The sequence below is a fragment of the Caretta caretta genome, chromosome 27 (assembly GCF_965140235.1).
Source record: "Caretta caretta isolate rCarCar2 chromosome 27, rCarCar1.hap1, whole genome shotgun sequence".
In the NCBI taxonomy this organism is placed as follows: domain Eukaryota; kingdom Metazoa; phylum Chordata; order Testudines; family Cheloniidae; genus Caretta; species Caretta caretta.
The window spans coordinates 13,137,376-13,150,813 of record NC_134232.1 but is presented as its reverse complement, the minus strand read 5'-3'; the positions used below and the strand labels follow the sequence as shown (position 1 = coordinate 13,150,813).

At 40.0% G+C, this 13,438-nt stretch overlaps 2 protein-coding genes across 5 annotated transcripts in view; one reads left to right on the top strand and one right to left on the bottom strand.

Annotated features, from left to right (window-relative positions):
* IKZF3 (IKAROS family zinc finger 3) overlaps positions 1-7,337 on the top strand; it is a 49,909-nt gene extending 42,572 nt beyond the window's left edge. For all 3 annotated transcript variants that reach the window (XM_048830392.2, XM_075123583.1, XM_048830391.2), the window contains one exon: positions 4,684-7,337. In XM_048830392.2, coding sequence (XP_048686349.1) covers positions 4,684-5,387 — 704 coding nt within the window. In that variant the 3' untranslated portion in view covers positions 5,388-7,337. The remainder of the gene's footprint in view (positions 1-4,683) is intronic.
* ZPBP2 (zona pellucida binding protein 2) overlaps positions 1-12,314 on the bottom strand; it is a 77,492-nt gene extending 65,178 nt beyond the window's left edge. For both annotated transcript variants that reach the window (XM_075123585.1, XM_075123584.1), the window contains exon 1: positions 8,542-12,314. The gene's annotated coding sequence lies outside the window, so the exon portion shown is untranslated. The remainder of the gene's footprint in view (positions 1-8,541) is intronic.
* Positions 12,315-13,438: the final 1,124 nt, after the last annotated feature.

Sequence of the window (13,438 nt, the reverse complement as noted above, 5' to 3'; positions counted from 1 at the left end):
TTGGCTCAGCACCTTGCAGGACGGAGTCCTTTTTATTCTATTGTAATGCTGCATTGATACAGTTTATTAACAGTGCAAGCTGACACAGGGGTATAAATAAGTGTTTTGGGGGGTAAGGTTGGGGGCACTGGGGACATTCTTTTAGTGATATAGAGTAATCGAGTTCTGAAACATGCTGTTTCTCTAGAACCTCTACTACAGCGATGATGTTGGGTAATATGTGAAAAAAGCATGAGTCACTCACTCCCTCTTATTCCTGAGTGGCATGTTTGCAGCAGCAGTCTGTCCGACCTTGACTTGACTTTTGTGACTTCTTGAACTATATGAGCAGGAGGAAAAATCTGCCAGGACAGTTTTGTGATTTCTTGGGAAACAGAGTTCTCAGAAGGGTGCTGATTTTTCATTTCCTCAGGAAGGAGGGATAAGGAGATGTAAACCAACAGGCTAGCCTAGGCTCATTTCTATGAAAAAGTCTACTGAGAAGAAAAACTATTAAATTGTCTGACTCCTCTGATGACACTGCAGACTCTCACACTTCCTGTAGGCCAAATTCTGGCCCATCATGTAAATGGCTCTAAAAGATTATGTATCACATTCTGACCAGCAGTGGCCCCATTGTGTAACTCAGTGGTTCTCAACCTATTTAATATGCAGCCCACAAAGTGTTATCTGGGTCGCAGGTTGAGAACCACAGTGCCCCCCAACTAAACCCCCGCACAAACCCCTATGCTCCGCGCCCTCTGCCCAGAGACACCTCCACAGAGTGGGGCCAGGAGTGGAGAGCTGGGCAGGGATCCCAACGCCCGCCATGCGGGGCCCCAGGACCCCGGACCTGCTGTGCGGGGCTGAGCAGCAGCTGGCTGCCCGGACCCCAAGCCCCGCCATGCGGGGCCGTGTGGCAGCTAGCTGCCTGGAGCCCGCTGCGTGGCAGGGCAGCTGGGAGCCTGGAGCCTGCGGCCTTTAGCACACAGCTGAGATGGGCCGCAGCTGTGTGCTGTTTGGGCTGCAGGTTGAGAACCACTGGTGTAAATAATTTGTGTGGGTATGTGCAGTTTCAATTGCCAGGACAAATATGAATATATATGAACAAACCATATCCCTGACTCCTAAAACTTACCTGAGACCTTTCCCCATGGCTCCTATTGCAGAGGTTCTGCCTTTGGCCTTTCCATGGATTTTGGGAGAACAGCTGTTCAGGCAAAAGTTTTCCATGTTCCACTCCCCATCTTCCTGCCGGATTTCTAATGTGTACTTCTGTGCACCAAACTTGTAGTATTTAGCAGTTTGTAATTACCATTTCAGTTAGCCATTTTTTTCTAGTTGTGTGTTAAGTGGATCTGATACCCAGTAATAGGAATATAGCTTGGTAGGCACACCTTTCAATTAAACTTGCACTCAGTAGTGACTATGCTTGTGTTTCCTCATCTCTTGAATAGAATATACATTGGGGTAGATCCTCAGCTGGTGTAAATCATAGAATCATAGAATATCAGGGTAGCTCTAATAATAGAAAATCAGAGTAGCTCTACTGAAATCAATTAAGTTATGCCAGTTTACACAGCTGCCCATATGGCTCATTTTGTGCTACTTCTTTTTGAGAAGTATGCATCCGATGAAGTGAGCTGTAGCCCACGAAAGCTCATGCTCAAATAAATGGGTTAGTCTCTAAGGTGCCACAAGTCCTCCTGTTCTTTTTGCGAAGACAGACTAACACGGCTGTTCCTCTGAAACCTTCTTTTTGAGAGCAGCATTAAAAATATCTTTCTCCCCAGTGGTAAATGTGCTTGTACAGTTCTGAAACTTCAGCAAATACCACCAGCTCTCTGTGTGAAGTAACTAATGAAAAATGGCCTGCCTTGGTTAGCAGAGCAACAGGAAGCAGGTTCACTCCCTTTTTCCAGTGTCCACACCTCATCATGTCACAAAAATCTGCATACTGCTGTAGAGTAAGCATCACTGAGCAGCAACTGGCTGTGTGTTTGCATTATATGATCGTGTGAATTCTGAAGGGGAAAGTTTTGCATTGCACTGAGTTGAAAAAGATAAACTGGGGAAAGGTGTTTCTTAAAATGTGTAGTAGCTAGCTTTGTAAATCAACAGTAGAAGAGAATGCAGGCTTGGTTCTTAATTTGGTGTTTCACAGTAACTTTTTGGTGCTTCCTTTGGGAGCAATAGCAACTTAACTCACAGTAATCTCTTGCAATGTCCCACAATGCTGCAATAAATAAAATTGTATCACTACTTTATGCCCTAATTAATCTTCTTTACTTTATTCCATTGCTCTCGTGCTCTCTTGCCTTTTCCTAATCTACTTTTCTTTTCTTTCACCCCTGTCTTGTTGCTGTCTTAATGAGGCAAAGTTTGAGCTGCCTTTTGTCTCCTTTTAAGTAAAGGGTTGCTGACTTAGAACACAACAAAACCAGTGGAACTCCATCCGTTTGCCTATAATGTTTTGTTATCATTTGGTATGATGTAAATGCAGGGAAGAATATACACTTATTAATTTTCTGACATTTAGTGCCTTCAATAATGAGATCTAATAATAATTCCACTTACTATATTATTTAATATGAAACACCTTTAATCCCAAAGTGCTTAACAAACTTAATAACCTGATAAATACATGTAGGAATCATTCACTCACCACTGTTTATGGTGTGGAATATGGAAGCTTTTTAAAGGTGCACAGCACATGACATCCCTGTTTATGTCAGGGGAGTGAAGTAGGATATTCTATCTAACTGAACTATCATATGGAATCTTAGGGAAGCAGAATGGAATTAACTAAGTGGGAATTTGAACAGGTCCTGAGGGCTCACATCTCTGTTGGGAAAAGTAGTGCCAGATCGTTAATGACCACAAGAGGGCAGGACATTTGTTTCATGTCTTATTTCAATGACTGCTGAGCTTTTTAACAGGAGTTTCATAGTAAGATTCTGTATGTTTTTGCTCTTGTTATTTTTTTATTTCAGTTTTGATTAAACCTTTCATTTGTCTAGAACTGGTATTATGAGTCATTCAAATGTGTTATACCATTGTTGTTCCCTCTGAATAGAAGTTGGATCACAAGTTTTGCTGAGGGTTGGAAGCAGTTACATTCTTGTGGTTCACTAACCTTTTTTATAAAAGTGTTTTATAAAAGAAACGTGAGCTTCTGGTTTTGCTGTCTTTGCAGTGAAACCTGGTGAGTTTCATATACATTGAGTCATAGTGTCTACAGGTGACTGATAAACATCTGTACTATTCAAGTTACCGTAACTCAAAGATTAGTGGATCTGATGTTTGCAAGTCACTTGCATGTGAACATTCAGGCTTGTCCATTTTCTTAACTATGAAAGATTATAAGTTTCATTTAAACCACAGAATTCAGTTACTTATTTCTAGACATCCACAAAAGAGTTACTTCAGTCTTTTTTGGAGTGCAGCTTTCTTCCTTCCTTGCACCTGGCACACAAAGGGTTTGGGCCATGGCTCCACCCACAGTAACCTTCCTTGTCCCATACCTTGCTAGCAGGGGTATGAGGAACGTTTCAGTTGTGTAGCCCCTCTGCTCTCTCCCCATTCCCTTGATGCCTGGCTGAGTACAATGTGTGCAGCGTTAACATAGTCAGGGCAGAGGTGGGCTTGCTCCCCTGTGTGACTGCATTAGAGATAGTCAAAATCTAGCCCTATGTAATGTAATGTTCCAAAAGAATACATTATCTCTACTTATATGGCTTTCAATACTGTATTATCCGAGATCCTTCACAGAGTTAAAAGGAAACAATTCCAGTCCAAGGGGAGCTATATTATGCCACAGTCTAGGTTGGGAATATGCATAAATTCTTGTTAATTTTAATGTATTAAAATACAATGGGTGTAATTCTCCAATGTACTTCTACAGTTTCACACCCAAGTAACATCATGAAGAATCAGGCCCAATAAGAACAAAAGAGCTGCAAAAAGAAAGTTTAAGTGAGGGCTCCCATGCAAAGAAATGTAAAAAGATTTAAGTGCAGTCGTCCCAGAATTATGCCTATGTAATCTTATTGAAGGGGCCTTCCAACTACTTAATTTAGAAAGAGATGAGTAAAGGGGGGAATACATCATATATTTATATAAAATCCATATCTATATCTATCAATGAATGGTATAAGAATATAAGAACAGCCATACTGGGTCAGACCACGGATTCATCTAGCCCAGTATACTGTTTTCTGACAGTGGCCAGTTTACCCTCCCCGTCACAGACGAGTACAATTTCTCAGGAGATGATCAAAGAGCTAGAGGGAATGTTCTAAACCTTAAGGACCTGCTGTGGATTTTGTTTATTGACTAATTGACTTTTTTGCCTGTTTTATTTTTCATGAATCAGTTTTCACATGATTTTCTGTAAAGATGAAGGAAATGAATCCTTGACGAGCTTTCCTAATTTTACTCTTTTCCTTAAATCCCAGAACCATCAAGCTCAGTGATGGATTGGCCAGCAAGTTGCTTAACTAACTTCTCTATTGCTCCATTTCCTATAGGGTTGTGCGTCAAAAAGTCAATTTACTTACATAAACAGCATCCCTGCCCCAAAGAGCATATAGCTAAATTCAAATCTGTTTCCTTCTCAGGGCCTACTGCTATTTAGAAAAGGATCCTAGAGTTTCAATACTTTTACAATCCACTCAGTAATTCAGTTTCTTTCCTCTCTTGTAGGTGAGAAGCGACATAGCTTTGACATTAATTACAATTCCAGTTTCTTGTATGAAAAGGAAAGTGAAATGATGCAAGGACGTATGATGGACCAGGCCATAAATAATGCGATCAGCTATCTTGGAGCAGAAGCACTGCGTCCGCTTGTACAAACCCCACCAGCTCCCACTTCTGAGATGGTCCCTGTCATCAGCAGCTTGTATCCCATACCACTCACCCGCTCTGAAATGTCAAATGGCAATCCACAAGATACAGAGAAGAGCCATGCCCATCTTAGAGACAAAAGTTTGTCTTCTGACAGAGGCCTTTCCCCAAACAACAGTGGCCAAGACTCCACAGATACTGATAGCAACCATGAGGAGCGCCAGAATCACACCTACCATCAAAACCAAATGATCCCCTCCCAGGTCCGCAATGGCCTCCAATCCTTGAAGGAGCTCCCAAGGCCATATGACATAATCAAGCCACCAACCATATGCCCACGTGATGCCTTTAAGGTTATCAATAAGGAAGGTGATGTCATCGGGGTCTACAGATGTGACCATTGTCGTGTCTTGTTTTTGGATTATGTGATGTTCACCATTCATATGGGATGCCACGGATTCCGTGATCCTTTCGAATGCAACATGTGTGGGTACAGAAGCCAAGACAGATATGAATTCTCCTCACATATAGCACGAGGAGAGCACAGAGTGGTCCTGAAGTAAAAGGATTGATTTTCCAAGAGACCAAAGGATCTGTTTTAGATTTGTTTGTTTTTTAAATTTGACTAAAAAAATTGCTTAAATATTTTTCTGTGCTAATCCTAAAAGAGTTAGTGTCCCTTGTAGTAGCAAAGTACTGATGGGGCTTTTTATTTGTTACTCAAAATGCAGTGTTCTGTAGCATCTGTGCCTAGATACTGTGGTGACTGGCACGATATATAAATACCAAAGATAGCCAGATACAGATTTTGTATGAACTTTATGTTTGTGAAAATTTATAGCAACTTAAGATGTTTTTAAATATTTTAACATGTATTTTTGTTAGAACATTTGCTTCCAGTAATAGCAAAATGGCCATCTAGCTGTATTATGAGTGAAATACAAAGTCAAATATTGATGTGATAATTCTCATAAAAAAAGTTGAAATTCAGCACAAAAGATTGTCCATCCTTACTGCCCTTTCAGAACCACTGTATTCCAGCCAATAACACACAAGAGACACTTTCTGTTAGTGTTTCAATTCCTGAGGTATTCCTAAAATGGCCAAATTATTGAAACACAGAAAACACATATCTGGGGAGATTGTATCAAATAACTTTTAAATGTTTCCCCCAAAGTCTTAAAAGTGTGTTGTCTCACCACACTTTGCTTTTGCTTACTCCACTCTGTTCACTTTCTTTAAAGTCTCTCCCCACCTCATCTCTTACTCAGTAATACCAAAATAAGCCATGTGAGCTATTTGGGGTTTTAGTTTTTGTAACTGTGTACGCTTTTGGGATACCCATTGAGACCATTTGTTGGCTTGCCCCTAAATTCTGGAGGAAATCCTGCTTTTCATTAATGGATCAAGTATGTGTCTTTCTAACAGAACAAAATTGCAATGAGACTCAAGACCCGATTCTGCTCCCATTGACATCAACAGCAAAACTCACACTGACTTCACCTGGTGCAGGAGCAGTCTCTAAAATAGCAATGGGCAGACAAAATGCTCATTAAGGCAAATGGAATTTTTGCTTATCTAAGGGCTGCAGGATTGGGCAGTTTGAGGTTACTATAACTCAGGGAGAGAACAGAGACGATAACATATAGAACAAATAACAAGAAAACTTTTTGATTTAGAAAGCAATTTTCTAATGACAGTGTACTGAATGTGAAAATAAAGGTCCCGAGTCTCCTCTCACTGGTGTTACACCTTTGTGAGAGGAACGCTCGGCTCAAAATTTATTGTATCAGATGCTACCCTCATTTACACCCATGTAACTTCACTGATGGCCAGGTGGTTGTGCAGATGAGCATAGAAGTTGACTCAATATATTTTGGATTTAGCGTTGCCAAGTAGAATCATAGTGTCCTGGCAAAAATTTGCAGTAGCTACCGTGAGAATCTTCATGTAAGAATGTGTGGGAGCGGACAATTCAATCACACTTTCTGGTTTTACATGGGGATATCCCTTGGAGTGAAATGTGCTGTTTTGCAAAATGAGTATTTGCGATTACTTTGAAGCCAGTTTTTAAAATAGTTTTAATCTAATCATTGTTCTGCAGCTGTATTATTAGTCATTGTGCTGAAGATGTGAATATGATAATTTTGCTGAGTGTATGTTTATTTTTTTAAAATCTTTTATATAATGTAGAGTTAGATGTGTTTTGCTTGATTTTTTCATCCAGTGGGTATTTGGTCTGAGCATTTATTTTGTACTTTTTCAGTGTTGTGTCAACTGCTGTGTAATGTTTTACTTTTTTCCATGGAGCAAAAGTGAGAGCTAGTGTTCTGAATAGAGGACTGAGTGTAAGGAAATACAGAATTCTAACACTGGCTCCCTCTGTGATCTTGGACAAATCACTTCACCTCTCCCTGACTTATTTTCCTCGTGTAAAAAGGGAATGATAATATTTTCTCTGCCTGATAGGGGTATGTGTGAAGATTAATAAAATTAATGTTTGTAAAATGCTATGAAGTTGAAAAGTACTATATAAGTGCTAAGTGTATGTCTATATATATATTTTGTGCAGAGTGGGGAAGATATTTTTGTCCATTTGTGTTCAATTTGTAGATACATATTTGTAAAATACTTTTATTAATCCCTTTGTGGTAGAAAACTTCTGATTACCAGGGACATTTTTAGTGAGCTGAGTGGATGCCCCTCCTACGTCCCAAACACACCCATGCCGCAGCACTACTACAAAACCCTTCAGTTGAGTTACTCCTGACTTACAGAAGATCTGTAAAATCAGATAGGACATTAGGTTCATGCTCAGTATATTTGGAAATACTTTGGAGTTGGTCTCTTACAATAGGAGGTTGCCTAAAAACGGTGGGGCAGAAACATACTGTATTCTTCTTTATTTCCTGTCCTAAATTACTGTGAGCTGATAAACAGTTTCTACATTTCATTCCAAAGATGGCTGTATTTTCATGGGAAAAATGATCAATATATATGTACACCATAGAAAAAATGGTTCTCATTAGGGTTAAACAAAATCATTTAGAAAGATTAATAAGAAAAAGTACAAATAGTGAAGTGTTACCTAGTCATTAGCACAGGAAACACCTTGAATAACTGCATGTATATTACATCAAATACCACCAGCTTCTTTCTCACTCCACCATAGAATCCTTGAAGATTACTTTGCCCAGAATTTACTTTCCCACTCTTCACTCATTGTTCAGCTAGGCAGGGCTTCAACCACCTACCCACCCATTATTTCCCAGATAAAGTGAGCAATCAACCACTGCGCCTGTGAAAAGTTCAATTCGAGCTACATTCACAGTTTTTTGAAAGAGGTTTCACAGTATCTTCCCCTAGTAGGCAGACTTTTCTCACCACTACTCAGGCAAAGAAGTGTTGTTAAGATATACTGCACCAAAATAAATTGCTCATAGCCATTTTCTGGGCCCAATGAGCAGTGTATTTTAATGAGTACCTTTTATCTGACATGTAAATCCTCATTAACTTCATGAGTGTGTGTTTGGGACTACTCCCACTTGGGCCCAGGACTGCGTTGGTCACATATTGGCACTGAAGCTTGAGGAGTACATAAGGCCCACACCTGCAAAGTGCTGAGCACCACTGCTTTCCATTTAAATCTGGATCTGCCCCCTAATTTAAAAGGATTTGCCCCCTAACTGGCATAAAATTGAGCAGATTGACGCTTACCTCATCTTTAATATGGAGGGGTAGCTCACAGACACTAAAGATCGCATCTTGCAGTGCTCCATCTTGATCTCAGCAGCCTTCCACTGGATCAAGAGGAAAGATTGCATGGTGAAGTAAGTAGTCTGTTTTGGCCATGTCTGTTTATCAGAAAGAAGGTGGATCACAACGTTGGCTGCTGAGAGTCACATTTAGCTTGCAAGATACATTTTGCCAGCCCCTGCTGCAAAGAGTTCAAACGCCAGAGTTGAAAAACCCATTGATGACTTTGCAAAATTACCTGAACTGCAAAATGAAAAACCTTTGCAAACTGTTGCTAGCCTAATTTGTTCTACTGGCCTATTTTAACACTGCTGGTTCAGTTGATTTCAGTATGAAAACACATTTTGCATAGACATTTTTCTGAAATGCAGCCTGATCAACAGTTTTCTCTGTCTCAGTCAATTCTTTGTTGTGCTAACTGATAAATTGCACACATACAAAACATTGATATGGTTTTTCAAATTGTATTGTATCATTAAGGAATAAATTTTATTTTTTGTTTAATATTTTATTGAATTTTTGAAGGACAGACCTACAAAAAGAATGTCTAATATTTGTAATTGCTAAAGAAGTCTCAGCAGATATAAAAAATAGATGTAATGCAATTCTGTGTTTGTAAAAGGCCTAGCATTATGGGGCCTTGATCCCTGATTGGTGCTTTTAGATGCTACAAAACACACGTAATAATAATGCTCTATATGTTGAATAAATTTTTGTATTTAATTAAGACAAATTAATTCAGATAGGCAGCCCCTAGCTTCCAAATGTTGAGAATTTTTGTCTTACTAAGCTTTAATCTATCATATTTCATATTTATAAATCAAGAAATTGTGATGAAACTTATGGTCAATATGCAGGTTATGTGTTATACCCTTAAGAATGAGCTTGATGGCTGTGGTTAACAGAATGTTAAATAGTTTCTTAATATAACTCTGTTAAATGTAGAGATTTAACTATAATATAGGCTACTCTTTTAATTGTGGAAAAACTATATCAGTATAGTATATACTGGTAGTTGATGTATAAATTATATATATACAAAAAAAAGGAGCCTTGTTTGACCTTTTGGATTTAGACTGCACATTCCCTGCGTTCCAAGCAAATCAAGGATAGGCACATAAAGATGAATAACAGGCCAAATTCTGCCCTGGGATATACACAAGTAATTCCTACCAAATTTTCTGGGACTTTTATGTGCATATTTCTGAAGGCAGAGTCTGGTCCTTACTTTGTCACCCAGTGTTTTAAGAATCTCCATTCTTTTGGCTCTATGTTACTGAAGCCAGGTTGGCCTTGGAGATAGTGGGGTTCTTGCTCCCTGTGAACTAGTTGATTTGCCAGTAGAAAATAAAGTACACTGTAAATGTTAGCAGTGGATTTGAAGAATAGAAATTCCATTTATCTACACATACTGCCTGGTGACCTTAAGTGACTTTACATTGTTATAGGGTCAAAGGCTTTTCACCTTCACACTCTTCATGCAAAGCCTAAACAGGCATTGCACAGGCCTTTAGAAGCACTTGGCTACTAGAGTGAGGGGCAGTATAGAAATACCTAAAATGGAAAGGACTACTCTCCCCCTTAATCCAGAAGTGTGGAGTGGTTGGGTGGCTAATCTGTTGCCACAGTTACAGGGAAAGGCTGTAGTAACAGCTGGTGCTCCTGGGTGTGATGTTTAGCCCTGTAGATCCTTGTAGTGGTAGCTCCATTATTTAGTCGGAGACTGTGCCTGCCATGCCCCTGCCTCCTTCCTTCCTTCCTTCCGTATTGCTGGCACTGTGGAATAGAACTATGCGGTGAGCACATGGGGTAGAGTTCCCCATGACAGCTAGTCCTTGGCTTGCTCCACCTCAGGAAGTGGAACTGTGTCACTTCTGCTACCTTTAGTGCTTTCTGCACCAAAAAACCAGTGGGGTGAAGGTTTCAGTCAGCCCATAGTTCCCAGCTTCTTTTTAAAAAGTGCTTTAAGAACAAACACTTTAGTCTTCTATGCCCCTGGGGAGTTCTGTGGAAGGCTCAAGTATCCAGGAGTCTCTGAAAGACTAGAGCTGCACCTAACTCTCTAGAGCAGTGCTGCTGAAAGTGGTGGTCCGCCGACCGGCTGCCGGTCTGCGTGCGCATTGGAAAAAAAAATGGCCGGTCCCCCCCATCAGATAGCTTGAGAAGCACTGCTCTAGAGCACATCAGTTAGAGGGAAGCCTCAGTAACAAGTTGTGGAAGAAGTAGCATTTCAAGCTAATACTAGGACAGCCAGCAGGCCCTTTTTTAGCACCTGTTTTAACAACTTCACACTTGTTCACACTTACTTCATTCCCTCTTGACACTTTTCACCACAATAAACTGGACCAGCTTAACAGAAGAGAGAGAAAAGAAAAAGTCAATGCATTTTCTTCTTTAGAGTCACCTACTTCCTTCCCACCACCCAGTAAAACCTAAACAACTGTAAATAGTTTCCCCATTTTGCTGCGAAATTTTCACACTAAGCCTTAAAGAATTATCTAAATAATTTCCAGTTTTTGAAATGTAGCAGTACTGGCAGGTTTAGAACAGTGAGCAAAATGTTAAGAAGCAAACTCTGTTTTAATTTTTAATGTATCTTCATTGTGGCTTTTCTTTTAATAAAAATAATTCTTTTGACAATGGAAAAAAATATTCATGTGCCTGGAACCAGAAACGCATAAACATAAGGTTTATAAAGGTGTTGAGTTGATGTTAGGACAGAGAGATCCTTATCTTTTGATATACTGTAATTGTGATAGAACATGGAAGAACTCATTTTGCCTGTAGTGTTCAAACATGCTTTATAATGCATGAAAATCCTAAAAAAGTGTACACAGCATTAAACCGCATCATTTGAATGTTTTAATGTGCTCATGCTTTTTGCAAGACTGTCTCTACCCTATTTCGCAGAAGGTAACAGGGCTAGTGGTGACAGACGTTCTGTCTTTGGTCTCTCTGCAGAGACTGCCAGTGAGAAGGCCAATTAGTGAAACACTCAGCTAGCTACACACTGCAAACCATACAAAGATCACCAGACTCATTCCATGTGGGCTACTGAATGGTCATCACATGGTAACTGGGTCACTCATTAATGTCCTGGGCTAGATCTGAACTGGAACCCTAAAAGTCTCCCAGCCTATCACTAACCCCTTGAGCCATGCAGTCTCTGATCAAAGTCCTTTAATCCTCCAGTTCTGGAGCATTCAGCACCTCCAAATGAAGTTAGCAGCAGAACATTTCAAGGCCCTTGGACACCAAAACATTATTCACTTCAAGTAAATTTATGTTGCTTGCCTCTTCTGTTTTTTTAGGACCTGGTCAAAAGCCCATTGAAGTCAATGGGAGTCTTTCCATTTATTTCAGTAGGCTTTGGATCAAGGCCATTATCTATAGGTGAGCAAAGGAGGTAGTTTGAGCTGCTTATGTACTGTAAATTAGTTCCCTCTCAAGCTATATTTGTATGTGGCCTGGGAAAACTTGCTTCCCTATCACTCTGTTACAGGGAGATAATAATATCTACCCCACTGGGGTGTGTGGCGAGCAAGGTAAATTGCTAGGCTTAAATATAGGCTATGCCTGTTTCCACTGAAGTTAATTATGAAACTCCCATTGACTTCATTGCAAACAGGATTGGACCCTTAAGTGTTTGTAAAGCATGTTGAGCTGCTTGGATGAAAGACACTATAGATGTGCAAACAGTTATCATTCCCTATTTAGGAGACATTAAAAAAAAAAATCACTACACATACAGGACCAGATTTTCAAGTGCTCAGCATCCGCAATTGGCCCAGCTCCCATTGTGGCACCCAAATAAGGACCACATTTTCAAAAAAGCTCAGCACTCAACTTGCTGAGCTCTTTGGAAAAGCTAGTTCTTAGTTAAAAAGAATGCCTGGACACAATCACTAATACCATGGGCCCATGCCGCCCTTACAGTGAGTAGCAATTACGAGAATGCTCCCATTGACTTCAAGCCCTATGTAAAACAATTCAGTCAAGCATAAAGGATGCATGTTACCACACTGGCAAGAGCGGGTCCATACCAGACAAACTGCACCCTGGCGAAGGAAGTTTACCTTCACAAGTTATCAGACCAAGGCCCTCAAGGGAATCACTCTCTTTCTCCTTTTCCTGGCCCATGTACTGTCATGAGGCTAACATAGAGACATTCCATCAGAGGAAGGTTATATTTGTATTGCCATTTGCATATCAGCAAACCATTGCACCTGTGCAGCTAGTGAAATTCTCCGGGGAGCGAGAGTGCAGAACAGTAACTAACAATTGTAACACGCAGACTCGCCAATGAAAGGAAAGTCCCGGCAGACAATTGTTTTTAGAAGAACACACTTTCCTTTCAAGAGTTACTAAGCTAAAACCTCTCTACATGAGCTACCACTACTTTAGCTTGCTAAAGCAAATAAATATTTCAAAGTTAGATATTTTTAAATCAGCAGGTCCAGATAACTTGTATACAAGACTTTTAAAAGAGCTGGCTGAGGAGCTTGCTGGACCATTAATGTTGATTTTCAATAACTCTTGGGACACTGAGGAAGTTCCAGAAGACGGGAAGAAAGCGAATGTTGTGCCTCTAGTTAAAAAGGGTAAATGGGATGACCTGAGTAATTAGAGGCCTGTCAGTCTGACATTGATCCTAGGAAAGATAATGGCCCAACTTCTATGGGACTCGATTAATAAAGAATTAATGCCAGTCAATGTGCCTTTGTGGGTAATAGATCCTGTCAGACTAACTTAATATATTTTGATGAGATAACAGATTTACTTGATAAAGGTAATAGTGTTGATGTAATATACTTAGACTTCTGTAAGGCGTATGACTTGGTACAGCACAATATTTTGA